The sequence below is a fragment of the Rutilus rutilus genome (genome assembly GCF_951802725.1).
Source record: "Rutilus rutilus genome assembly, chromosome: 19".
Lineage (NCBI taxonomy): Eukaryota > Metazoa > Chordata > Actinopteri > Cypriniformes > Leuciscidae > Rutilus > Rutilus rutilus.
In genome coordinates this window covers 14784203-14811220 of record NC_140232.1, presented here as the reverse complement: position 1 = coordinate 14811220, position 27018 = coordinate 14784203, and the positions used below count along the sequence as shown (strand labels likewise).

Below are 27018 nucleotides of genomic sequence, written 5' to 3'. Positions count from 1 at the left end.
GAGAGAGAGAGAGCGACAGAGTAAGGAGGAGGGGATGAAGGGAAAAGCAAGTAGCAAAAAATCTGATTTCAAAGCAAAAGGACAACAGGTGTCTAGACTTAATACAGGAGCAGAAACAGAGGAACACTGGAAAACAAGGAAAAGAAAAGGATAAAGAAAATGAAAACAAGCTCTTCTTCTAAAGGACGGTCTACTGAACTCAAACCCTGAGAAACAGGTGAATACTGAGCGCGTCCGATAACTGCGTGTGTGTACGTTTGTTTGCGCACGAAGCGTGTGCGAGGAAATTATAGAAGAACGACGGCTGCTAAAACACCTCGGAACACGAGAGATGGAGGGAGGAGAGGGGAGGAGAGCAGGAGGAGAAGGAAGCGGCCGGCTGTCGGCCTTGCAGGAGCAGCTGGTGTGGTCTCTGCTGGGCTCGGGACTGTCCAAAGAGCTGCTGATCCAGGCCATGGGAGACCTGGAGAGAGAACGGGGCTCGGCCGGTGGAGAGAGAACGGACCGGGCCGACGGAGAGAGCTCGGAGGAGGGAGAGATGGACAATCCTCCTCCAATCTTCCATGATTTAGAGAGACTTCCACCGGAGGAGGCCGCCAGGCAAAGGGCTGAAGTCGACCAGCTGTTGCAGTAAGTAACTAAAATAAAAAAACTTTCAATCAATCCAAAACGCACATGCTGAACTTTCTAACAAGGCTTCAGTGCCTTCTGCCTTCGTCTTCTCGACTTACTATTTTACTCCATAATTCCCTGATTAAACCTCCTCTTTTTCTCTGGCTGATCTCAGGTCTTCTCTCTTCTATTCCTATTCATTGGCTTCCTCTCTCCTCTAATGCTCTGCTTCCCAACTGATGGGGTGAATATAAAGGAGGTTCCACCTTTTTTAGTTACTAATTACCCACCCTATTCATTATTCTCTGGCCATTTCTATCTTTTTAATAAATGAGCTACATCGACTGGTTAAAATTAACAGAGTGACATCGCTCTGTGTGAGTGTGTTTGTGTACACAAGACCGTGGTGATATTGTAAAGATAGTGCTGTTGTGAAGGGAGGTTTGTTGCCAAAAAGGTGGCCCTTTGAACAGTGATAAAAATGGATTTGTAATGCTCTTTATTTAAATTGCTTTATACGTGTGAGTGATTTGTATAGGTGAAATGCATTGCTGTTCGATATGTTTGTGAGGCTTTGTGTGTTTGTATTGCTTTCACAAGGGTTATTCGTTTACTGGACTTTGGCCCTGTGTCTCTTTTCTTATCTTACAGTGTAAACATTGCACCATCTCTACCTCTACATTATCCTTCCTCTTCCCCCTCAACCTTCTCTCGTCTTGATATACATGAAAATAAAATATTCAGAATATTTTGTAGGGTTTTTTGAAGGCAACAGTGCCACCGGTGTAATATATGTACTATATACACCCGCACACGTGTGTGTGTGTGTGTTCACCATTACAGTTTAAAGGGTTTATGTATTAAAAACAAAATTTTAACTGGTACTAAAATTACAATTTCATGCTTTCACTATGTAATGTTTTCTGATGTTCTGAGAAATATTAAAGACATTCTTTCTGCTTATGAAATCATATTTATCATCAAATATATTTGACCACATGGCTCATAAAGAGATACTTTTTCTCTTTACAGACTTTATCAGTATTAATTATGTTTATTGAGCATTTCATGTGACGTAATGCATTGAAATGTGCAAGTTAATGCCATTATAAGACTTTTTTTTTAAATTGTAACGCGATACCAAAACTGAGTGATACCAGAATTTCTTGAGTGTACACTACAATTAAAAATGGGGTCAGTTAGATAATTTTTTTTAATATTTTTGCAAGTCTCTTATGCTCACCAAGGCTGCATTTATTTGATCAAAATACAGTCAGACAGAAATATTGTGAAATATTATTACAATTTCAAATAAGTGTTTTCAATTTGAATATATTTTAAAATGTAATTTATTCCTGTGATCAGAGCTGAATTTTCAGCATCATTACTCCAGTCTACAGTGTCACATGATCCTTCAGAAATCATTATAATATGCTGATTTGCTGCTCAGAAACATTTCTTATTATAATCAATGTTGAAAATAGTTGTGCTGCTTAATATTTATGAGGAATACTTTTTTCCAGGATTCTCTGATGAATATAAAGTACAAAAGAACAGAATTTATGTGAAATAGAAACAGTCTTTGCTATCACATTTAATCAATTTAATGAACTTAAAATTACCTAAGAAAAAAAGTATTAAATTATCGGGAAAAAAACAACTTTACTGACCCCAAAATTACCTTTGAATAAAAGTATTCAATTATAAAAAAATAAATAAAATACATATAGAATATTTTGGAAGGACATAATCACATAATTAAGATAGAAAAATATGATTCTTGAAAGACAATCAAAGAAATCCTGAAATTTATAGGCACAAATGGCACCATTTCCTTCTAATTATCCCGAAATAAGCATCATGCTGTTCATGCACTTTCATGAGAACTTGTTTGGAGATATTCAGAAATGCATATTATAATGTATTAATGTGTTGGTGTGTTAGACAGGATCCCTGGCATGTGGCTAAAATAGTGAAGAGTTACATGCAGCAGCACAACCTACCACAGCGAGAGGTGGTGGAGTCCACGGGCCTCAACCAATCCCATCTCTCCCAGCACCTCAACAAGGGCACACCCATGAAGAACCAAAAGCGTGCCGCCCTGTACAGCTGGTACATCAAGAAACAGACAGAGATCAGCCAACGTGAGTATGGGCATTTCTTATTTCTCATTTACAAGATTTTGTTTTTGTACACTATTAGAAAGAATTCATCTCTCACACTGATTAATGCAGAATTCACCAATGCCAGTCGCGGTGTCATGTCAGGAGAGGAATCCGGGGAGGATGTGAGAAAGGGACGGAGGAATCGATTCAAATGGGGTCCTGCCTCCCAGCAAATCCTGTTCCAGGCTTATGAACGACAGAAGAACCCCAGTAAGGAGGAGAGGGAGGGACTGGTGGAGGAGTGCAACAGGTAAATGAACACAGGAGTGAACTGGGCATCATAACCCAAATTGATTTCAACACCTAAATGCATGAATGTTTCGCCAATCATTATTACATATTGGGGTCTTTAGCGACCCGGATCTATCTAACACGGATGGATCTCTACCTGTCAAAATAATTAAAAACTCTCCTGACATTAGAGTAACAATTACAGAAGAATAAAAATAAAGCATATTTTGTAACCTTTTGGAGCTTGGAAGGGTTCAGTTTGAGCAGCTGTTTTATACCATCATCACTGTCTTCGTCAGAGCTCATTTCCCAGTACATTCAGCATCTGGCTCATATTCTCGATCTCAAAACTATCATTTTCAACATCTTCAAAATCAATATTTTGATCGCTGACAGCTTCTTCACCAGATCCACCATCAAGTGACAGTGACACTAATATTTGATTACGTTCAGTACTTGCTCTGCACTAAATCACTGAACCATTTCAAGTTTTGCTGATGATTCTTCCTATTCTTTTGTTTTCTGCCTGCGGTAACTATGAGTGAAACATCACTTCATCATTGTGTTTCAGACATTGCCACTTTGTGGAATAAAGGTGAACTGCACTTATTCAGTCATCAAAGGTTAAATTATTGTTGTGCAGAAAAAAAAAAAAAAAAATTCTTATACATTGTTACAAACCATGTGTCGTTAGCAACCTTATAAGCCTACTATTTTTGCACAAAATTAAGGAGAAAACAGGCATTCTTTTATGAATTTATTATTTTTTCTTGTTATATTGTTTATAATTAATTGATTAAGGAATACTAAGAAGGTTGATGTCTAACTTTAAAAAATGAATGAGGAGGAGGGTAATGAATGACGTCCCAGGTCAATGAAGACCTAAGGTACATGTTTAAGGGTTAAAGGGATAGTTCACCCAAAAATAAAAATTCTGTCAACATTTATTTACCCTCATGTCATTTCAAAACCATAAGACTGTTTATATTCTAAACACAAATGAAGATCTGAAAGATTTCCATTCATCCATTAAAAGTCTATTTACACAAAACTCTGATGCTTCAAAACGTTCTTAAAGAGATTGCAAAAGAAATCCAAATGAATCGAGCCGTTTAACACAAGTCTTCTGAAGAGATACAATCGCTTTATATGATGAACAGATTTAATTTGGGCTTTTATTCACATATCGCTAATGCCGCTTGAATCCATGTGTGTTTCAGAGCGGAGTGTCTTCAGAGGGGAGTTTCTCCTTCTCAATTGGCTGGCCTGGGCTCTAATTTGGTCACAGAGGTTCGTGTATACAATTGGTTCGCGAATCGGCGTAAAGAGGAGGCCTTTCGCCACAAACTGGCACTGGACGTTCCCTACAGCAGCCAATCTGCTTCCTCCACAGGACAAACATTATCATCTAGTCCTTCACCAGGTACGAAGTCATTCAAGCTCATACCTATCCATATACCATCTGTTGACTGATGCTTGTCATTTGCGCAAAAACAATTACTCCATTTTGAAACCTTTTTAATGTCCAGTGGGTTGATTTTGAATGACTTAGAAGAATTCTTTGAACATTTCTCCCTAAATCTGACATGTTTTACCCACCTTTCTCTTTTGTCCATTCACTGAAGGTCTGAAGTACAGCCAATCAGTGCTGTGTGAGAGTTTGGGCACAATGAGAAGCTCCAGTGGAGAAGACAGGGGTGGTGGCGGTCGCCTCGCCAGTCCAGTTCAGCTAGAACCCAGTCATACACTCCTGGATGCACACCATCTTAAACCAGTGAGAATAAAATACACTTCTTGACACATATCACAAAAAATCTGTGAGATTAAAGGAACAGTCTGTGTTCAGAATAACGGTATGCAGCAGCCACCTTTTACAGTTTCTCCTAGACACTCTGAAGGGAAGGTGGGATCTTATACTTTTAAAGCTATCTTGTTATTCCTAGCCCCTCCCAAATTACGTACCCTACCTTTAACAGGGCTTTGGGGCAAAAATGCCACCAAACTGCTCCCGAAATTCAAGATATGGGCACAAACAATGCCCCTTAGTGTTTTTCTTTTCCTTGCATGTATAACATACCGTATAAGTGCTGTTGTTTTCCTTGAATATCAGCATGATTGTGATATTGATTTTATTCAACAGTTTGACAAACAATAAGTTATTATTAAGTGACTTATTTTATATTTTAGACATAGTATTGTTTGTTTTTGCTCTTTTTCGACAACTATAATAATTCCAAACAACTCAATAGGAGAATCGTAGCACATCTTTGAGTACCCGCATTTGTGTTTTGTTCCTGAATCTTAAACAAATTGGTTGATTGAATGATTCAATGACCTATTCATAAATGTATGACTCACTTGCTTCGTTCCTGAATGAATCAGTCATTTTGAATGAATAGAATGATTCAATTACTCACTCATTATTATGCTGACTTGCCGCCACCTACTGGTGGTTTTAGTTTCGCATTTTAAAAAACATTTTTTTCCATTAATTTCTTATTTCTGTATTCAAAATTAGAACATTTATTGACTCACCATCATGTTGTTCAAAGTGTGAGTGTAACAATTTTTATATTTATATCAGCCAATTTGCGACCTATCACCACATTACATATTAAATGGTTAATGTACTAAAAACTGAAGTCTGCCTTATATTGAAATTAATATATTATGTATTTAATATGTTATATTTTAATATTAAAGAAATTTCCTGTTTCTGACATAATCTTAAATGTAGTGACATTTTATGACCACATGGCTCAAAAAGAAATATTTCACATTTATCTTTATATTCTTTATCAGTATTTATTATATTTATTGAGCTTTCCATGTGGTGCAATGCTAATTGCTAGTTAATGCTTAATGTTTTTTGTTTTGTTTTTAAATAATGAATTATAAACTTTCACAATCATTTCTTATTTTTGTATTTAAAATACAAATTTGCAACACTGCAAACAGTTTGACCCAAAATGTAAATTCTGTCATCATTTAGTCACCCAAACCTGTACAAATTTCTTAGTTCTGCAGGACAAAAATATATTTTTCAATATATATAAAATCATTTTTCAAAAGTTTGTGTCCATTCGATAGTAGTCGGTGGGGACCAAAACAACATTAGAACCCTTTTGACTTTGTATGGACAAAAACACTGAGACATTTAAAAAGCAATATTCCCTAAACATTGAATGAATTTTCACTTTTGGGTGTAAGGCAAATGGAAACTGAAGCCTGACAGTCTGAGTTTTTATTCCTCTCTTAGGTATCTGCTGGTGGCTCCTTACCTCCTGTCAGTACTCTCACTTCCCTGCATGGATTGTCCGGATCCTCCGCTGCCCCTCCAGGACTGATCATGGCCTCCCTACCAAGTGTAATGAGCCTAGGAGACTCCTCGCTTCTCATAGGTATAAAGCATAGTGATCTACATGAACAGTTTAACACCAAAACACTGCTAATGTTAATACATGTATTTTATTGTAGGTTTGACGTCCTCTCAACCACAGACGGTCCCTGTCATCAACAACATGGGGGGAGGGTTTACTACCCTTCAGCCAATCTCGTTTCAGCAGCAGCTTCAAGGCTCACCGCAGCAGCCAATAGCACAGCAGCTCCAGTCGCACATTAGCCCAAGCTCCTTCATGGCAACAATGGCACAATTCCCATGCCACAGTAGGTACTTAATTAGTGGTGTAAGTAATCAATTAGTGGTGCTTTTTAAGACAAGCATCACTATTATTATGGGGGGACATTTTTGACTTGAAACCATCTAGTGATTCCTTAGAAACCACCCAGAACATCCTAGCAACCACATACACTATAGCGGTCAAAAGTTTGGAATTATTTTGATTTCTAATGTTTTTTGAAAGAAGTTCTTTATGTTCAGCAAGGATGCATTTGTTTGATCAAAACTATAGTAATAGCAACAATACTGGTAATATTGTGAAATATTATTCATTTAAAATAAGTGTTTTCTTTTATAATATATTTTAAAATGTAATTTATTCCTGTGATGGTACAGCTGAATTTTCAGCATCATTACTCCAGTCTTCAGTGTCACATGATCCTTCAGAAATCCTTCTAATATGCTGATTTGCTGCTCAAGAAAAAATTCGTATTATTATCAATGTTGAAAACATTTGTGATGCTAATATTTTTGTGGAAACCGTGATACACTACCATTCTGGGTAGTGGAGAAAAAAAAAAAAAAAGATAGGAACACTTATTCAGCAAGGATGCAGTAAATTGATCAAAAGTGAAAGTAAAGACATTTATAATGTTACAAAAGATTTCTAATTCAAATGAATCCTGAAAACAAAATGTGCCAGTTTCCACAAAAATATTGCTAACAATAAGAACCATTATTAAAAAATAATTAAGCAACAATAACAAAATAACTGAGCAGCAAATCATCATATTAGAATGATTTCTGAAGGATCATGTGACAATGAAGACTGGAGTAATGATGCTGAAAATTCAGCTTTGCTGCCAGAAAAATAAATTGCATTTTAAAACATTAATTCGGTTTGCTTTCACAAGGCAACCTTTCAAGGTGCACCAAAATGCTTTTACGCAAGTCACATGCGAGTACAACTGTTAAAATAATAATAAAAAAGTAATGTATCACAATATTCCTGTTTCTGATCAAATAAATGCAGCCTTGGTGAACATAAGCGACTTCTTTCAAACACAAAAAAACTATTCCAAACTTTTGACCGGTAGCAATGTACTTACTAGTAATCCGAACACTTTAGCTACATGGTGCTATAGCTATTAGCATGGTGCCAGTGAGTTTTGAATGGACAAGAACCATGCAAAGACCTAGTTTGTCTAGTTCATTCTGCTTTAATATTGTGTGTTTCAGTGTATAGCAAAGCAGACCTGAGCTCTTACCCCTCCTCCAGTCTCCTGTCCCAGGCTATGGTCATCGCAGAAGGCAACAGCATTGGGACACTGACAAACCTCACAGCTGTTCGACAGGCAAGAAGCAAATACAGTCTCATCACACTGACCCTGTTTACATGCACATAATTTTTCGATTAAGGTTCATATACTGGGCTTTATTTATTTTCACCTGCTCCACAGTCCACAGAGCTCACAGCCATATTCATGTGAACATGGCATTCGGCATATTCTCAATAATCTAAAACATGTTACCTATAATTCTCTTCTCTTTTGGAGATTTCTGAATCTCTATGTTCAATGTCTATGGACATTGAACAGTTCAAATGTTTGCGGTCAGTAAGATATTCTGCAAGGATGCATTAAATTGGTCAAAAGTGACAGTAAAGACATTTATAATGTTACAAAAGTGTTCCATTGTAAATAAATGCTGTTCTTTTGAGTTTTCTATTCATAAAAGAATGCTGAAAAAAATGTATGAGGTTTCTGTGTAAAGGTCCAGGTAACCAAAACTTTGAAGATCCAAAAAATGACTTTTTATCACTGCATGTAGCACTTAGAATTATTTTTGATCTAATATAAATTAATATTTTGTTTTTGTAACAGACAATATTCCACAAAAGGTTACTACATAAGATAATACCATCTTTGAATTTCTAAAAACTGTACTTGTGACTTAATCAGGTTATCACATTAACACTATGCTTTTATAATCTTTAAACTTATTCTGTAAACTTAATCTATAAACTTTATGTAAAAACGGCCAAGAGATAAAAATGAGAAATGGAATTTATTTTATGGATCTTAATCTATTCAAAGACAACATTCATTACCATTTAGTGATTCAAATCAAAACAAAACTGTGTTATAGGAATTCAAAACAGCTTTTACCTTTAATTTTAATGTAAAACTAGTCTATGTGAATCTACAGTGATTCTTTCAAATGATCAATCCTTTTCCTCCTGATCAGATTCTCACCTCAGATCCTGAGGGTCACACAGACACTCCCATTGAAGAGGAGTCTTTACATCTGCAATCCACTTCACCAGAACCAGGTACAAACCCTGTGCTTTCGGTAGCCAAATTCAGATGTTACTACTATGAAACCATTGCATTACCCATCTATGATTCTCCTTTAATCAAAGATGAAGAATGTCATTTCTGCAACAGTGACACCTAGCAGAATTACAAAATTAAAGGCAATGGCATGTCTTAACAGGTACCCAGACAGCAACATAGTGTCAGCCCAGATCCGTCCCACATCTGGTACGTGTGGAATCCACGTGTACCAGATGTGGGCCGGATCTGGACCGACACCATGTTGCTGTCTGGGTTAAAGTAGGCTACTTACAACAAAAAGTCCAATATATTAGGAAAACTTTTAGCTGTGTTCCTATGTGTCAAGTAAGCAGTTGAGTAAGCCAACACTGTCTAGAGAGCGAACGAGAGCATCTCACTTATAAACATCCAAAGTACCCAGAGCATTTTTTGAAGTGACGCGCCACAACTGTTTGAAGCCGAGTACGCATTTTATGTCAATGCCCCGTTCACTTTGGCAAGTTAATGACCTGTTTAATCTTTGGTAGTCTAAATGCAGCGAATTTGGGCTTGCACTTCTGCAAACGAAGCTGAATTTTCATCAGCGTATGCACATCGGTCATGGTCCCGCACCGGCAAATACCCTTTGGCTCCACCTGCTTTAGTAGCCACACCCCGAGCTGTAAAGAGACTGATGCCAGGTTCACACATACTCCGCTTGCAGTGTGTATTTTCCATGTCCACGAAACATGCAAACGAGCATTCACACTGCACACGGCTAGTGCATGATCGGTGCAGTGCAGAGATAGTTTCGCATCCAGTCGCGGAATTCACATAGTTCGTGGTCAAAATGAACAGGTCGACATGAAAATATAGCAATTTTACCATAAATGCATATAATTTAAGTATACTGCTATTTTTCACAGCAGTATAATCTTACTTTAACCCTGGGGTAAAGCAAAGAAAAGGAAAACTATGGAAGCTTGTTTCCGCCACGAAAAAAATTTAAAAGAATTAAAAAAAATTTAAAAAGTAATTGCGACATCACACAATTCTGCCTTTTTTTCCTCTCACAATTGCTAGTTTACATCTAACAATTCCGATTTTTTTTCTCAGAATTGCGAGATATAAACTCGTAACTGCGAGAAATAAAGTCAGTCAATTGCATCATATAAAGTCAGAACTGACCTATCGGTAAACCCCTCCCCTCGAACGCAGATGAGCCAATGGCAGTTGAGTATCAGTTGCATGGGGACCGGAGCTCGGACATTTTTAGGTTTCAGCGCCAGAGAGAAACATTGGAAGATCCGATACTTTCACCATTTTGATGGTGTTTATGCTTCAAAAAAATGGTAAAAATGGTACTTATAACACTGATTCCAGGTGTCCTGAGAGGATGGGCATGGGTATTCAAGTTTTCAATCACCGTACTGTGCGCGCGTTCACCAGCACGTTTCAAAAGTGTGCTAAGATTTAGCAGTTTGCGACTGAAGACCGGTTTATTTATAATATCAATAATGTGAGAGCAGTAACCTGGTTTCCTAAGGATTCAACCCCAATCCCAGTGAAGACGAAAACTTTCATTTTCTGGTTGTCAGTCTCAATAAGTTACAATTAAAATTAGTGAGCCCATGCTAACGTACAAACCTAAATAGCTAACTGTTCTCATGTCATGAGAACTGGTTAAATGTAAATTAATTTAATTTAACCCTGTGGTGACAGTGTTGATCCTGGATGTTGTTCAGCTGTGATCATGGCGACCGTAACATGAGGCTTCTCCTGCTTGCATTGTGATCTGTAAACCCTCTCTTCCAAATTAATCTAGTTAACCACCATATTTATTTAGAAATGTTTTATATATCCCTCCATGGCATATTTAAGTCCCACTTAAATGCTCCTCGACAAAAAGTGGTCCTTCTGTGTCCAAAATGTATCAAAAACATCTTGTGATGATGTTTTCACACTGACAGTTGTCATTGTAAGACAGTTAGCAACTCTGTTTGTTTGTCCGAGGTAGCGAGAAACAAAGTCAGAATTGCGTGATGTAAAGTCAGAATTGCGCGATGTAAACTTGCAATTGCGAGAAACAAAGTCAGAATTGCGCGATATAAACTCGCAATTGTGAGAAACAAAGTCAGAATTGAATGATATAGTCAATTGCATGATATAAACTTGCAATTGCAGGGAAAAAAGTCAGAATTGCGTGATCTAAACTCACAATTGTGAGAAACAAGTCAGAATTGCATGATATAAAGTCAGAATTGCATGATATAAACTTGCAGTTGCGAGAAACAAGTCAGAATTGTGTGATATAAAGTCAGAATGATATCGTCAGAATTGCATGATATAAACTCGCAATTGCGTGATATAAACTTGCAATTGCGAGAAACAAAGTCAGATTTGCGTGATATAAATTCAGAATTGCGTAATGTAAAGTCAGAATTACTTGCGTGATATAAAGTCAGAATTGTGATATAAAGTCGCAATTGCGTGATGTAAAGTCAGAATTGTGTGATATAAACTTGCAATTGCGAGAAATAGTCAGAACTGCGTGATATAAACTTGCTATTTCGAGAAAGTCAGAATTGCGTGATTTAAACTTGCTATTTCGAGAAATAGTCAGAATTGCGTGATATAAACTTGCTATTTCGAGAAATAGTCAGAATTGCGTGATATAAAGTCAGAATGATATAGTCATAATTGCATGATATAAACTTGCAATTGCGAGAAACAAAGTCAGAATTGCGTGATACAAAGTTGCAATTGCGAGAAACAAAGTCAGAATTGCTTAATATAAAGTCAGAATTGCATGATGTAAAGTCAGAATTGCGTGATGTAAAGTCAGAATTGTGAGATATAAACTCGGAATTGCAAGAAACAAAGTCAGAATTGCGTGATGTAGCCTAAAGTCAGAATTGCGTGATGTAGCCTAAAGTCAGAATTGCATGATATAAAACTTGCAATTGCGAGAAATAGTCATAATTGCGTGATATAAAGTCAGAATGATATAGTGATAATTGCATGATATAAACTTGCAATTGCGGGAAAACAAAGTCAGAATTGCGTGATACAAAGTCGCAATTGCGAGAAACAAAGTCAGAATTGCTTAATATAAAGTCAGAATTGCGTGATGTAAAGTCAGAATTGTGAGATATAAACTCGGAATTGCGAGAAACAAAGTCAGAATTGCGTGATGTAAACTTGCAATTGCGAGAAATAGTCAGAATTGCATGATGTAAACTTACAATTGCGAGAAATAGTCAGAATTGCGTAGTATAAAGTCAGAATTGCGTAATATAAAGTTGCAATTGCGAGAAACGAAGTCAGAATTGTGAGAAATAAAGTCAGAATTGTGAAATATTAACTCGGAATTGCGAGAAATAATTCGACTTTTTTTTCCTCCATTTTTTTCTAAACTCGCAACAGCAAAAAAAAAAAAAGAAAAAAAAAAGAATTGTAAGACAAAAAGTCGCAATTACCATTTTTATTCTGTGACGAAAACAAGCTTCCTTAGACTTAACAGGAGTTGCAAAAATAATTAATGCGGAAAAAATTACATCTAAAGTACTTTTTTTTTTTAAATATGAGATACACTAGAACGCACCATGCTATTATGTGACATGCTGGTGGTCAGAGAACTACACTCGGAACAAGAAAGCTACAATGGATGACGATCGTCTAAACAGTGAGGAGGTGGAAAAACACGAAGTGTTGTATGACCAGCAGGACTTTTCATATAAAGTTTTAAACACGAAAGAAAAGGCATGGGAGACAATTTCTTCGGCTGTTGATGTGGATGGTAAGTTAGTTTAAAGTATTTGTGATTATAAGTTTTACATAAGACGTATCATGTTTAAATGTTTTGCCACTTGCTTGAGCATCTTAATATAAGCCTATAAATCTATATAGAAATAATGAATCGAATATTGCGTTGTTTATATTAATTCCGTTTAAAGCCGCGAATTAGCAGCGTCTAAGCACGTGCTGCTCCTGCACCGCATACGTACTACATTACGTACTGCAAACGGAGTGTGTGTGAACAGGACCGCTCTCATTGTTTAGACGGTGTCAGGAAGGCTCAATGTTTACAATTTTGGTGGAGATAAACCCATGAATGGCATACTAATAGTAGTCAATGTACATAAACTGGATTAAGAGAAAGTACTTTACCATTAAACAATCTAACACACTTCACCTTTAAATTTCCAGTGTCTTCGGGTAGTTTGGAGCTCTACCCTCAGACCCAGACAAGTGAAACCCATCCTTCACACCTGCTCTCCTCTTCACCAGGGGACATCGACCCTTACATCCCTACACAGATGGTCTCTACGGCACAATAACTGCAGCTACTGATGACAATACCGCTTCCAAAAGCTGCTGAGAGCAAACAGACAACAATGAAAAACAAAAAAACACAATGATCTGTCCTTCTGCTATATTGCTATCTGCTGCCTACCCATGCTAATGATGATGTTTTTTCACAAATCCTTAAATTATGCTCAATAAAAGGACAGTCAAGTTTTCATTTAAAACAAACTCGTGTGAACACGTATATAATTAGTTTCAGGTTTCAAATGTGTGACTGTCATAAAAAAATGCATGTAAAATATAATGTAACTGTTCTAGATTTCAGTCTGCTAGACTAGTCTCTAGAAAAATATTTTGTAGTAAAATGGCAAAATAAACTTTACTTTATTGATGATTTTTTTGGGGGGAGGGATTTATAGCATGAAAATGCTAAACTGGCAAGGAACAGGTTCTTTTAACTTTGCAGTCAACTGTTAATCCTCAATGAACATAAAACAATATACAAACATCCAGAACAGCATAAACAGAATAATTGCTCTCTCGAACAATTAAGTCTTTCATTCATCATCGCCCTTTGATGAATCCAACTTTTTTCTTTTCTTTTTCTTCTTTTTTTTCTTTGTCAAATTCTCTACCACAGCTGTTTGCGCTTCTGTTCCTTTTCCATTAGACTGTTTCTCTGATACATGAATACTATCCTCACTTCCCTCAGTGAATGTTTTTCTTTTCTTCTTTTTCTTTGTCTTCTTTGCGACTGTGTCCTCCTTTCCAGACTCTACGTTTGTCGTACTTTTCCCCTCTGTCTTCTCTGTGAGGGTTTGGGCTAAAGGGCCGAGGATGTCTGACACAGACACAGCAGCTTCTCTAAGCCTCATCTCCATCTCACTGTCACTGTCACTGCAGAAATAAAGAAACAAGAATGCTTTTAACATAATATAGATTGTCATTAATGCAAAATGTATTATAAACTTACTAGCTTGTTCATTATTATTAAAGACAGACAGACCGAAAGATAGACAGATAGATAGAAAGACAGATAGACAGACAGACAGACTTGAAATAGCAATGAAAAGCTATTTTTCTATTATTTGCATTGTGACATTTATGACAATTAAACATTCTCCCTCATTTACTTTATTTACTGTAATAATACTGTTGGATAATAATACTGTTAGATCAAAAAAAAAAAAAATGTAATTGTCACCAATTACTCACCCTCATATCATTCAAAACCCATATGACTTTCATTCATCTTGGAAACACAAATGAAGATATTTTTAATGAAATCTGAGAGATTTCTGTCCCGCCATTGAAAGTTTATTCACCCAAAACTCTAATCTAAAATTAAATCTATTTAAAATGTGCGGTTTAATGATTAATCAAAGTCTTCAGAAGAGACTTTTTTTTTTTTTTTTTTACATGAAACCGCTTGATTCATATGGATTTATTTAAAATTTTAAAGTGAATAGACTTTCAATGGTGGGATTCCAGATTCCATTAAAAATATCTTCACGTGTGTTTTCAATAGGAATGCACCGATAACTCTTCTTTGAAAGCTTTGAAAGCCGAGAACCTATATTGGCCTATAAATCTAAATCCAAATGTTGATATCATTTTTTTGAGAACCTGATTACAAAAACAAAAGGCTCGCCATTAAAAGCCATGTCCCAAGCACTTCAACATATATCAGACATAGTTTGAACAAGTGTAAGTGTAATTCCCTAACTTTTAAAAATAATTTGTATAGCCTTACAAAGAAATAATTAATACCTAAATAATGCAAACAAGTCATCGGATAACAGTTATAAAGAACCAAAAAAAAAATATGCCATGGATAGCTAAATAAAATGCAATAGCCTTCACACAGACAAAAATTAAATGAATTTAATTAAACCATATTGTTAATGAAAATATTACAAGAAAAAAATCAAATTGCTAGGTATAATTAATAATGCATCAATGTTTTTGAAAAAAAATAAAATAACGGCATTGGTGTTTGAGCTGTGTGTTCTGTAGCTGAAAAGCTGAATGAAGATATCAGAAACTGAACCATAACCATACCATAAACTGAAGCACTTTGTTAGCGGGTAAATTTACTTAAAGGTTCACCCAAAAATGAAAATGATGTCAGCATTTACTCGCCCTTATATTGTTCCTGTATGAGTTTCTTCTGTTGAACACAAAAGGAGATATTTTGAAGACTGTTGGTAACCACAGTTGGTAACCAACCAAGACTGTTGGTAACCATTGACTTCCATAATATATTTTTCCTACTATGGAAGTCAATGGCTACCAACATTCACAGGTTTGGAACAGTTTGAGGGTGAGGAAATGACCAAATTTTCAGTTTTAGGTGAACTATCCCTTTAACTGCATTTTCCTTTTTTGAAGTGATTCCAATCATATTTCAAACAATTCAAAACTATAATAGTGAACAGTGCACATCTGAAGTGTCTCAGCTAGAAGAAATAATCCATTATTTATCAGATTTAATATATCAGCCAAATGTTCTTATTGGGCCGATAACCATAACATTAAAATTTAACATCAGCCAATACCGATATGGTGGCCGATACATCCACATCCCTAGTTTCCTAAATGAATGAAAATCTTATGGGTTTGGAACGATAAGAGGGTGAGTAACTGATGACAGAATTTTCATTTTTGGTGGAATTCACCCTTTAGTGTTAAAAAGTGTAACAAAATAATTATGGGGTGAAACATGGCCAAAGTATGTTTTTGTGAAATTCACCCTAGTGTGCACATTTTAGCATTTAAGCAGGACTCAGACTAGCCTGGCTCCACCCTCCTACGTACTTCCGCTCAATTTCATTTTCCTTCAGTAACTCCGTCTGGGATTGTGGTGTATTCTTTGGTTTTCTCCGATCAATTTTTAACCGGTCCAATAAGCGAACAGAGGGAGTGGCTGAGAACGATGACGTTGAGATCGTGCGCTAGTTTGAGTTGACATACGTCACGACCAAACGTTAGCAATTGGTTATGGCAGATCCAGAGTGACTCTGGTCAGATCCAATAGTTTTAAACTTCAACAGAGTACCCGCCTACAAGGAAGTTAACGCTTGTCAATGGAGAGAGGCCAGACTCTCTGTACAAATGAAATGTACGAGAGTCTGGTAGAACCAGGCTAGACTCAGACTCACCTAGAGCTGGGAATTGGTCTCCTTTTAGGAGGTGGAGGAGGTGATTGTTCCATCCATTTTCCAGAGGTAGATGTAGAGAACAGACGGAAACCTTTAGAAAATGACATGAAACAGTCAGCTATTTGAAATCCAGATTTCTGAGGGATAGCTGAGGGATAAGTGGATATTATGTATATTATTATACATGTCACGTTGTAACTTTGCGTTAATGTACATATACTGTAGTAATTCTTAAGATTTCCTTTTTCTTGACGTACCTCAAGAAAAATCTGAACAATGAGATCTCTATTGGCAATTGATGAGTTCGCTTACCTTCTTCATTCTCTTCTTCATCTCTGTTTTTGGACTGACCAGGTTCTGAGTCAGCTGTCTTAGAAAACACTTCTGAAATGCACCTAGAGTTGAGTGTGTTTGTAAACGAGTGAGGGAGAGAAATTGTACTGATTGACCAGCAGAGAAATAAATGATAACGACAAATATACTCAGAAGTTGAACGTGAGAAATATTTTTTTTGTAGTGGCTCACCCGTCTAATATGGCTCCTAACTTTTTTGCCACATGGGACTGAAACTCAGGTGTTGTCCCGAGCTCATTCCCATCATGTTCATGCTTTGAAACATCGACTCTGTGTAACAAAGATATCCAAACTCATGACAGAATAACCACTGAGATCCAATCTCAAAGCGTTTTAAATGCATACTGACTCACCTACGACTTTTGTTTTCTCCATCTGTGTGTGATAAAAGCAGGACTGAGTTAGTCCTCAGATTTACATGTTAACGCTTGATTGGTAAGTGAAGTAATTTCATCTCAGATTATTCACTGCATACATCTCGAAAAACAAAGATCTCTATAAAACACGTTACCTTTTCCATTGATCTTGATATCCTGCGGTCCAAAGCTCCAGACAGCTTCTTTCAGTCTTGCAGAGTTTTCATCCTCACTACTGCTGCTTTCAGACATCCTCAAGGTTTATCTGTTTTAATGAATAAAAACATCAGTTTGAAGCTATGAAACTACGCAGCTGAGACGTCAAGCATGTTATTAGTTTAGACTGGGTGACATGACGCAGGAACAACGACAGACATTAACGTAGACAGTGGTGCACCATTTCAGGAGAACGTGCAGTTCTCTACTTTAACGTCACGCATTCAGCCCACACGAGCTTTCGTTTCACATGTAGTTAAAACGAAAAACAATGCTCAGGTTGCAGCATCAAGCATAAGGTGCTTTACTGCCCCCTGCTGTAATGGAGCTAAAACAGTAATTTATGTGTAATTCTGGGGAGGGAGGGGTATTATCTATCTGGCCCTACCAAGACATACATATCAACACCTTAAAGTATTTATAGATAATTAAACATCATAAACTTATTTAACAAACTTTATTCTAAGTTTGGGTTAGTTCACCCAAAAATTCTGTCATTAATAATTACTCACCCTCATGTCGTTCCAAGCCCGTAACACTTTCGTTCATCTTCAGAATATTTAAATTAAGATCTTTTTGACTGCTTCAAAAACTTCATAAAGAGATCGTGAAACTGAATTGAGCAGTTTAGTCAACATTTTCTGAAGAGGCATGATCGCTTTATACACTGAACAAAATTATAAACGCAACACTTTTGTTTTTGCCCCCATTTTCATGCGCTGAACTCAAAGATCTAAGACTTTTTCTATGTACACAAAAAGGCCTATTTCTCTCAAATATCGTTCACAAATCTGTCTAAATCTGTGTTAGTGAGCACTTCTCCTTTGCTGAGATAATCCACCTGACTGCAGTTTGTCGTCGTAACCGACTTGAGTGGGCAAATGCTCACATTCGATGGCGTCTGGCACTTTGGAGAGGTGTTCTCCTCACGGATGAATCCCGGTTTTCACTGTACAGGGCAGATGGCTGACAGCGTTTATGGTGTTGTGTGGGTGAGCGGTTTGATGATGTCAACGTTGTGGATCAAGTGGCCCATGGTGGCGGTGGGGTTATGGTATGGTCAGGCGTATGTTATGGACAACGAACACAGGTGCATTTTATAGATTGCATTTTGAATGCACAGAGATACCGTGACGAGATCCTGAGGCCCATTGTTGTGCCATTCATCCACGACCATCACCTCATGTTGCAGGGCCCCATGTTGCAAGGATCTGTACACAATTCCTGGAAGCTGAAAACATCCCAGTTCTTGCATGGCCACATACTCACCGGCCATGTCACCCACTGAGCATGTTTGGGATGCTCTGGATCGGCGTATACGACAGCGTGTTCCAGGTCCTGCCAATATCCAGCAACTTTGTGAACAATATTTGAGAGAAATAGGCCTTTTGTGTACATAGAAAAATGATTAGATCTTTGAGTTCAGCTCATGAAAAATGGGGGGGAAATAAAAGTGTTGCATTTATAATTTTGTTCAGTATATGATGAACGGATTGAATTTAGGCTTTTATTCATATAAACATTGATCAGCTCACACATCAGTTTTGGTAAATGGAAGCTTACGCATGTTCGCTGGGCGTGTGAGAACCAATGGTTCATTCTCGTGTTATACGCACATTTGAGCTTCAGCAAGAACCAATGAGGTTCATTCTCGTGTTATACGCACATTTGAGCTTCAGCAAGAACCAATGAGGTTCATTCTCGTGTGTTACGCAGCATGTTTGAGCTTCTGCAAGAACCAGTGAGGTTCATTCTCTTGTTAAGATGCATATTTGAGCTTCAGCAAGAACCAATGAGGTTCTTTCTCATGTTGCGCCGCAAGTTTGAGCTTCAGCAAGAGGTTTGCTCTCGCGGATCAAACAGGTTTGGTTAAGCTTCTGTTTATGTTCGCTGATCAATATTTATATGTGAATAAAAGCCTAAATTAAATCTGTTCATCATATAAACCGATCGAGTCTCTTCCAAAAATTTGGACTAAACCACTCAATTCATATGGATTAGTTTTACAATCTCTTTATGAACTTTTTGAAGTGTCAAAGTGGTAGTTACATAGCTGTCAATGGAGGGACAGATATCTCTCAGATTTCATTAAAAATATCATTTGTGTTCTGAAGATGAATGAAAATCTTACAGGTTTGAAACTACATTAGGGTACAAATTTTCATTTTTGAGTGAACTAACCCTAAGTGAATAATCATTTTCCAACATACTGATTTTAAAACTTTGTCTGTTAAATCTTAAATCACTCCATTTTGAAATTAGTTGAAAGAAGATTTTATTGCAGAATATAGTCTACTGGGTTTGTACAAAAATAGGACATATAAACCATGACAAAAAGTAATTAAAAAGTAACGTACTAACGCAGTTACTTTCATAGGGAGTAACACAGTACTTTTAAAAGTAACTTTCCCAAACACTACTAGAATTTATATACTGAAACCAAGTATTGGCTGTTTTAACAGTAATTATTTCCCACTGAAATGCTTTGAAATGTCTTTGCAGAAAGATATGCATATTAAGAAAAACAATAGTCACTGTAAGCAGAAATGATTAATAGTCCATATCATAATTATCCTCATCACTATCTTCCTCAGAATTGTCCTCCTCATCATAGTCTTCCTTGTCTTCATTCTCTTCCCAATCATCTTCCTCCCAATCATAAGCATCTTTGTATCCGTCCTCATCATCAAAACTATCTTCATCCCCCTCATCTTCTTCATCAGTCTCTGCATCAAAATCTTTCTCACTATAGTCCTCAATGTCATCACAATCATCTCCATAATCCTCCTCATCATCATCATCATCACCACCATCACCATCATCATCATCATCATCATCATTTTCCTCTCCATAGTCGTCCTCCTCATCATCATATTCCTCTTCATCCTCATATTTTTCTTTCTTTGTATTCTTTGTCTCTAACTCTGAGAGTTTTTCTTTAAGCCCTGAAACCTCTTGCTGTAGTGTGGAGCACATAAGCGCAATTTTTCTAACATGATCTTTTTTTTCTTTTGTTTTAGGTCTGAAGGTTTTTGCAGATCTCTTTAGACGTGTCTGAAGCTTGGCAGCGACTGCCATCTCCTACAAAAAGAAAATACATCAAGCAAATTAAAGTGACAATGAAATCAAATTTGACAGTTCTTATTTTTTTATGGAATATTGCTTATGCGTGTACATTATTGTTTCATTTCATGTGCTCTCGTAATTTTTTATCAAAATAACTTCCACTCCCTCTTTCAGCTACATCTCTTCTCTGATGATGCATTTACTGGCGTGAGGGCGGGAAAACCTGTCACTCACATGACATCACAGCAATAGCAAATCACAACCATCCAACAATCCAATCGATTCCTAATGGACAAAATCAAGTCCCGCCCTGCATCTTTTTTTTTTTCGAGAAGACATTTCACTTTTTTGTTTGATGTCCAGCCACATAGAATAGAATAGAATGAGGCATTTATATAGCGCTTTTCATATGTACTACTGTACACCCAAAGCGCTTTACAATCATATCAGGGAATCTCTCCTCAACCACCACCAGTGTGTAGCATCCACTTGGATGATGCGACGGCAGCCACAGTACAACGGCGCCAGTGCGCTCACCACACACCAGCTATAGGTGGAGAGGAGAGAGAGTGATAGAGCCAATTCAATGGAAGGGGATTATTAGGAGGCCATGATTGGTAAGGGCCAATGGGTGGAATGTGGCCAGGACACCGGGGTTACACCCCTACTCTTTACGAGAAGTGCCATGGGATTTTTAATGACCACAGAGAGTCAGGACCTCGGTTTAACGTCTCATCCGAAGGACGGTGCTCTTTTGACAGTATAGTGTCCCTGTCACTACACTGGGGCGTTAGGACCCACACAGACCACAGGGTGAGCACCCCCTGCTGGCCTCACTAACACCTCTTCCACATCCTACCCATAACCCTAACCCTCTACCTCTACAAAACTAAGCTCCACACATTAGGTCCACAGAGATGGAGCTGGATGAGGTCAAGCTCCACACATTAGTTCAGAGAGGGAAATCTGGATGTTTAGGCTGTGTTTACACTGCAAGTCTTAATGCACAGACCTTTTCTGATTATTTGCCCCGCCTTACATTCACTTTGGACACCACTGGTATCGGATATCTGAGTTTACATTAATCCCGCCCAAAATTATTCTGTTGATCTCTTAACTATTTATTGCCAGCATAGATAAGTTAAAAGCAGTCATGAATGTTTGCGGCGCAAAATTTGACTGAACGGAAATATAGGCTACCGGAAAACAACAGTAATTTTCACTTGCTATTTATAGGGTTTGTTTAGATCTAGAATTCTGAAGTGAAATAAAGTAGCACTGTAAGATTACATTTATTTGATGAATATAAACATTAACGTGGGAGAGAGAGAGAGAGAGAGATACTGTGTATCTGCGTCTGTACAGATGCAAGTTTAATTACAAAAACAGCAAGTTATCACCTTGTTGCTGAGAAATATAATGTAGCTCTTAGTACAGAGGTGTTTTATTTATACAATTCACCAGGCAGAGATTGAAAACATGTTTTTATGTTCCTGAACATACTATGTGTGTGCACAATCACCACCTCAATAGTGCGAGCGTATACAAGAATGTCTGCTTCAAAATACGACATTAAAAAGCTATCTTTGTGGGCAAACGGTCGCACTCGCCTTGTGGTGGCTTGGAATTCCAAGAGGAATCGGATACATGTTTAGACGTAGGTCAGATGTCCAGATATCAGAAATGTACCTGATTAAAAACCACATTTGGAAATGTGCAACAAATTCCAGTCTGTGTCAGATGTGGGTAAAAAAAATCAGATTTTTTTTTTTTGTGCCAGTGTAAACGCAGCCTGCTCTGCAGTGAGCACCACTTGGGCCGCACTTGCACTGCAGGTCTTGATGCACAATTCCGATTTGTTGACTATATATATTTTTATGATGACCAGCTTACATCTTTTAAAAGTGACCCATATCTGATATCTGAATTTACACTATTCACTTGGCGAAACAACCCAAGATAGACTTGCTAACCCAGAAAAGCTTAGGTTGAAATGGGCACACACAAAAAAAAATTTGCTTTCCGCGACATCTTTAAAGGTCAGCAAAATACTGTCACAGTTGCGTTGCAATAAATGAAGAGTAAAGGGTGTCCAAACTCAGTCCTGGAGAGCCACTGTCCTGCAGAGTTTAGCTCTAGCCTGCCTCAACACCCCACCTGGAAGTTTCTAGAATGCCTAGTAAGACCTTGATTATCTGGTTCAGGTGTGTTTAATTGGGGTTGGAGCTAAACTCTGCAGGACAGTGGCCCTCCAGGAGCAGGATTGGACATCCCTGATCTAAACGCAGCAGTTTAACTTTTATTAAAAGAACTCAGGGCACTAGAAAACATGAACAGAACGAACTACCCTACCCTACCCTACCCTACCCTACCCTACCCTACCCTACCCTACCCTACCCTACCCTACCCTACCCTACCCTACCCTACCCTACCCTACCCTACCCTACCCTACCATAACACAGCGAGAACTGACAAAGAATTGAAGGAAACATCGAGCTTAAATAGACGGACCAAACCAATCAACGGAATGAATAACAGGTGAACTTAATTAGGCTAAATGGCACACTAAATAGCACACTCGAAGAAACAACATACGCAAGCATGAAACAAAATTTTTTTCAGAAAGAACATATTTTTTCAATGATGTACGACTCGCATTGACAGGGGAATATCCGATCTGTTTACATGGCAGACGCAAATGCACGTATCCGATTCATATCAGATTTGTTTCCACATAAACGAGGCCTGAAACTGATCTGAGAATATCGGAATCCATGTGCTTTTTTCCTGCTTACACGTTTGTGAGTCATTTCTGATCTATGCCACATGAGGAAAAAAATCGGAATTGGGTCACTTGAAAATTCACTATATCACTATAAAATTCCATTTCATGACAACTTTAATAAAGTATGCATTATTAATTTTATAATAGTCAAATTTGCTGTGTTGTTTTATATATCGCATAATTTCATTAGGATACCAAACCTTTAAATCTGCATGATGCTGTTGTCCGCCGGCAGTGCTACTGAAGCTGTTATCTGAGCTTTGACACTGCTCTGAGGGTCTCGTCTTAATGTCTCCAGTCACGTCAGACAGTGTGTGTTTCTGTAGTGCTGGTATTGTGTAATGTTGCCTGACGTGAGTCTCACAGAGGAACACGTCACAAGTCAAACAAGACTTCACCGATTTCAATTTGCGCTCAGAGCAGAAATCACAGGCCACGTCTTCCGGTCCGGCATAGGATTGTGATGGAGGGGCTGGACTGAAGCTTGCCTGCTGCTTGTATTTAACCACCTCAGCCAGATCTGCATTTATGTTCAGCACTGGCCGTGTTTCTGATGCTTTACCACAGTGTGGACAAACATATTCTCCTGCACAATTGTCCCAGAATGCATTAATACAAGCGTTGCAGTAATTGTGTCCACAGGGGATGGACACTGGATCCTTCAACATCGATTTGCAAATCGGGCACCTTAAGTGTTTCTCTTTCAGCAGTCTAGAAGTCACAAAATTAAAGACATTCTCTAAATGAAACTTTTCTGTACACTGCTGTCACATTACTTAAAGTCATAGTTCACTGAAAAATGAACATTCTCTCATCATTTGCTCACACTCATGCCATCCCTGATATATATGACTTTCTTTCTTCAGATAAACACAAATGAAAAATTTTAGGAAAATAATGAATCTCTGTGAGTCCATATAATGCCATTAAATGTGTGCCACTTGGTTGAGGCTTGAAAAACCACACACAGCGATTGTGACGGTGATCCATACAACCCCAGTGGATGAAACAATGACTTTACAATAGGTGTGGGTAAGAAAAATACAAACTTTTTAAACTTTTTAACTATAAATCATTGCTTCCGGTCTACTGTCATATGAGCCTTCATGAGAGGGACATTGTGACACCTGAAGTAAGCTAAGTGCGTTGTGCTGCTCAGGAGAGAAGTTAATTCGGTAACGTCAGGCAGATTGGATTTATATGCTGTTGAATGTTTGATGACCACGTTAGCTTATTATGTTCGTAAACAACTTCCATCTGCTCCTTCTGGTTTACGCAGATCTACTTCTTCGGAGATGCTGTTCTCTTTAAGAAGATCTGTAACATCACGGGGGTCAGAATTCGGCACAACACTGGAAAAATTTGTCAATGGCGGGAAGCGTTGTATCATAAATTATGGAAAATCTTGTCAATGGTGGGGAAAGACTTTAAAATATTTGATTTTTTTCTTAAACACACCTATCATTTCTCTTTAGAAGACATTGTTTCATCCACTGGGTTCATATGGATCACCGACACGGTTGCAGTGTGTGGTTTTCAAGCGTTACACATTCACTTGCATTATATCGAATCACAGAGATTGATTATTTTCCTTAAAATCTTTGTGTTTATTTGAAGAAAGAAAGTCATATACATAGGGGATGGCATGAGGGTGAGTAAATGATGTGAACTAACTTTTTAATGCTGAGTTTTTAAATGTTATTTATATTAACAAATAACAAATGAATTACTTCACCTTGGATCCAATGGGAAAGTTTCTGCACCTTTGAAGTTGGTTGGTGGATCTATTGACCAGTCTGTCTTCAAAGACAAACAGGTAGGTGTAGGAGAAGCTGATCTTACTCTGTAAGAAAACAGTGTCATTTAGGCTACTTATTTCTTTTAATTACATTTTATTACAAATTATTACAAATATGACAAATGTCCTTACCTCAAGTCGGATGTAATGCCTTTTGAAACGTTCATTGGGTTGTCACTTTTCAGTGAAATATAACCGGTGACTGGTGAAGTCTCTCGTTTTCTCTTTATCCTGTCATTTTAAGTATAGTGTTGGTGCATGGTAGTATTGTATGTGTTCGATTAGAAATTGGTGCGTTGTCTTATAAAACAAATTCGTGAGAAAGAATGTAATTATTGTTAAAATTATTGTTTTAGATTCTTGTTATTTTAATATTTTATATATTATTGGAAACATAATGGAGTCAAATTTGCTTTCATTTTTGTATCCAAGTAAAAAATCACCTTGAATGCAAAGGAAATGTCTCTCCACCTTTGAAGTTAGTTGGTGGATCAATTGAACAGTCTGTCCTCATTGACAGATAGCTGGATGTAGGAGAAGCTGCTCTCTTTGACTTTTGTCTAAAGGGTGAGAATCATGTAAAACAGAACTGTGTGATAAAAACATTCATATTTCTACATTTTAATATTAATAGCCTCCTCTATATCAGCAAATATGGCTTTCTTTATACAAAAATGGAAAGGTTTACCTTAAGTTTTTTACCTTTTATTTTTGCCATGTTTTTTGGCAGTGTGTTCAGACTCTGATCTTTTTCTTTTGGATTGGCTTGAAATCAACAAAACATGATTTGTAATCAATTCTTTACCAATGATAAATATGAGCTAAACACGTCAAGATACTTTGTTTCAAAACAGAGTGATAAAAACTCAAAAATACAGAATTTCGTGCACCTTTTAAAATCAAGCTGTTCGTTTAGACTCATTGTAATGTCCTTTAAGAGCAGACAAACTTGAGACCTGTGAGTATAGAAAGAGAGGCAAGCAAACATGAGATCCTCCAGTTTTGATTTGCAGAAATCGAAACTTAGTGGTTTTCACATTAAAAACATGTAAAGATGCAGTGAAAATATGTGGGTCATGAAAAAATGGTAACACTTTTAAATGTGTTTATATAAATACGATATACTTACAGAGTAGCCTAAATGAAATGTTCAGTCTTGCAAATCGGTTTCACTTTCAGTAAATCTTCCTTTCATATACACGTAACGTTCAACGTAATGCTCAACTCCGCCCTCCTCAGTAAACTAACAAACATTGTTTATTATGTAGCTTGCTTCTGTATATAAGCTGGTTTCCCAGATCTCCAGGCCAGCCAGCCGAAATGTGCCGAACACCCCTCTAAAATCAGCAAACAGACCTGACTTACAAGGCAAGATCAACAAAAACCTACCAAACAAGTTTATTCTTGCTTCAGCATGTGATCAGCATGAAGACAACGTCCCAAATATGCTGTGTATTGGCATAACCGACTTGCCTAATTAAATGTTTTCCTATTAGAACTGTGCACAACATGTGTTAGGAGTAAGTAAGATGGGGGAAGATCTCTCCCCCAAAGAACAATGGTGATTTACTTTTAAATTGTAACATATATAGATACAAGTTTGGCATTTGCAGGATGACGTTGCATCGGCCAACTTGTAGGCCAATAGGAAATAGATAAATAAACTTTCACTAATTTGTTGTCATATAGCACAAAATGTCAAATATTAAAAGATGGCCCCCTACTGGAGTAAGAATTAAGCCCCCCTGGATAGACTTTTACAGAATGTAGGACTGTAATGTAGGCTAAATAGTTTTGATATAACTGATATAATTTAAAATACTAAATAACCTATTGTATTTAGGCTACAATTTTATTTTGACAATTTACTTGATATAATTGAATATGCCTAACCGATGACAATCAAAACAGAACACCAGTAACAGAAATTCATCTGAAATGTAAAATCATTCTTTGACTTACATACATACATAGGCTATATCAACTTGCAAATTCCTATATTTTAACTTAAGATATTAGCCTACAATGTGCA

General features: G+C 37.3%; 3 protein-coding genes across 7 annotated transcripts; 1 reads left to right on the top strand and 2 right to left on the bottom strand.

Moving 5' to 3' along the window:
* hnf1a (HNF1 homeobox a) lies at nucleotides 1-20504 on the top strand. Of its 4 annotated transcripts, XR_014625400.1 has the most exons (11): nucleotides 1-630; nucleotides 2557-2756; nucleotides 2847-3027; nucleotides 4229-4431; nucleotides 4634-4782; nucleotides 6268-6409; nucleotides 6486-6674; nucleotides 7867-7982; nucleotides 8875-8959; nucleotides 12531-12741; nucleotides 13152-13262. XR_014625400.1 is itself a non-coding variant. In XM_084388988.1 (10 exons), the coding sequence occupies exons 1-10, from the start codon at nucleotides 332-334 to the stop codon at nucleotides 20393-20395; spliced, it is 1602 nt and encodes a 533-aa protein (XP_084245114.1). In that variant the 5' UTR covers nucleotides 1-331; the 3' UTR covers nucleotides 20396-20504. The 4 variants fall into 4 exon arrangements, 3 of the variants coding, with proteins under 3 accessions (XP_084245114.1, XP_084245112.1, XP_084245113.1); XM_084388988.1 differs by lacking the exons at nucleotides 12531-12741; nucleotides 13152-13262 and adding an exon at nucleotides 20358-20504; XM_084388986.1 differs by lacking the exon at nucleotides 12531-12741 and having other exon boundaries at nucleotides 13152-13619.
* On the bottom strand, nucleotides 13603-17652 carry cUnh12orf43 (chromosome Un C12orf43 homolog). Its single transcript, XM_084388991.1, has 6 exons — nucleotides 17277-17652; nucleotides 17119-17140; nucleotides 16937-17035; nucleotides 16724-16806; nucleotides 16412-16502; nucleotides 13603-14147 (listed from the first exon to the last, which is right to left on the bottom strand). Exons 1-6 carry the CDS (start codon nucleotides 17371-17373, stop codon nucleotides 13808-13810), a joined length of 732 nt encoding a protein of 243 aa, XP_084245117.1. The 5' UTR covers nucleotides 17374-17652; the 3' UTR covers nucleotides 13603-13807.
* LOC311278271 (uncharacterized protein) lies at nucleotides 19598-26331 on the bottom strand. 2 transcript variants are annotated; one of them, XM_084388990.1, is made up of 8 exons: nucleotides 26116-26331; nucleotides 25877-25942; nucleotides 25675-25751; nucleotides 25430-25546; nucleotides 25119-25217; nucleotides 24924-25031; nucleotides 23389-23899; nucleotides 19598-20418 (listed from the first exon to the last, which is right to left on the bottom strand). In XM_084388990.1, exons 4-8 carry the CDS (start codon nucleotides 25498-25500, stop codon nucleotides 19888-19890), a joined length of 1320 nt encoding a protein of 439 aa, XP_084245116.1. In that variant the 5' UTR covers nucleotides 25501-25546; nucleotides 25675-25751; nucleotides 25877-25942; nucleotides 26116-26331; the 3' UTR covers nucleotides 19598-19887. The 2 variants fall into 2 exon arrangements, with proteins under 2 accessions (XP_084245116.1, XP_084245115.1); XM_084388989.1 differs by having other exon boundaries at nucleotides 25689-25751.
* Between the last annotated feature and the right edge of the window lie 687 nt (nucleotides 26332-27018).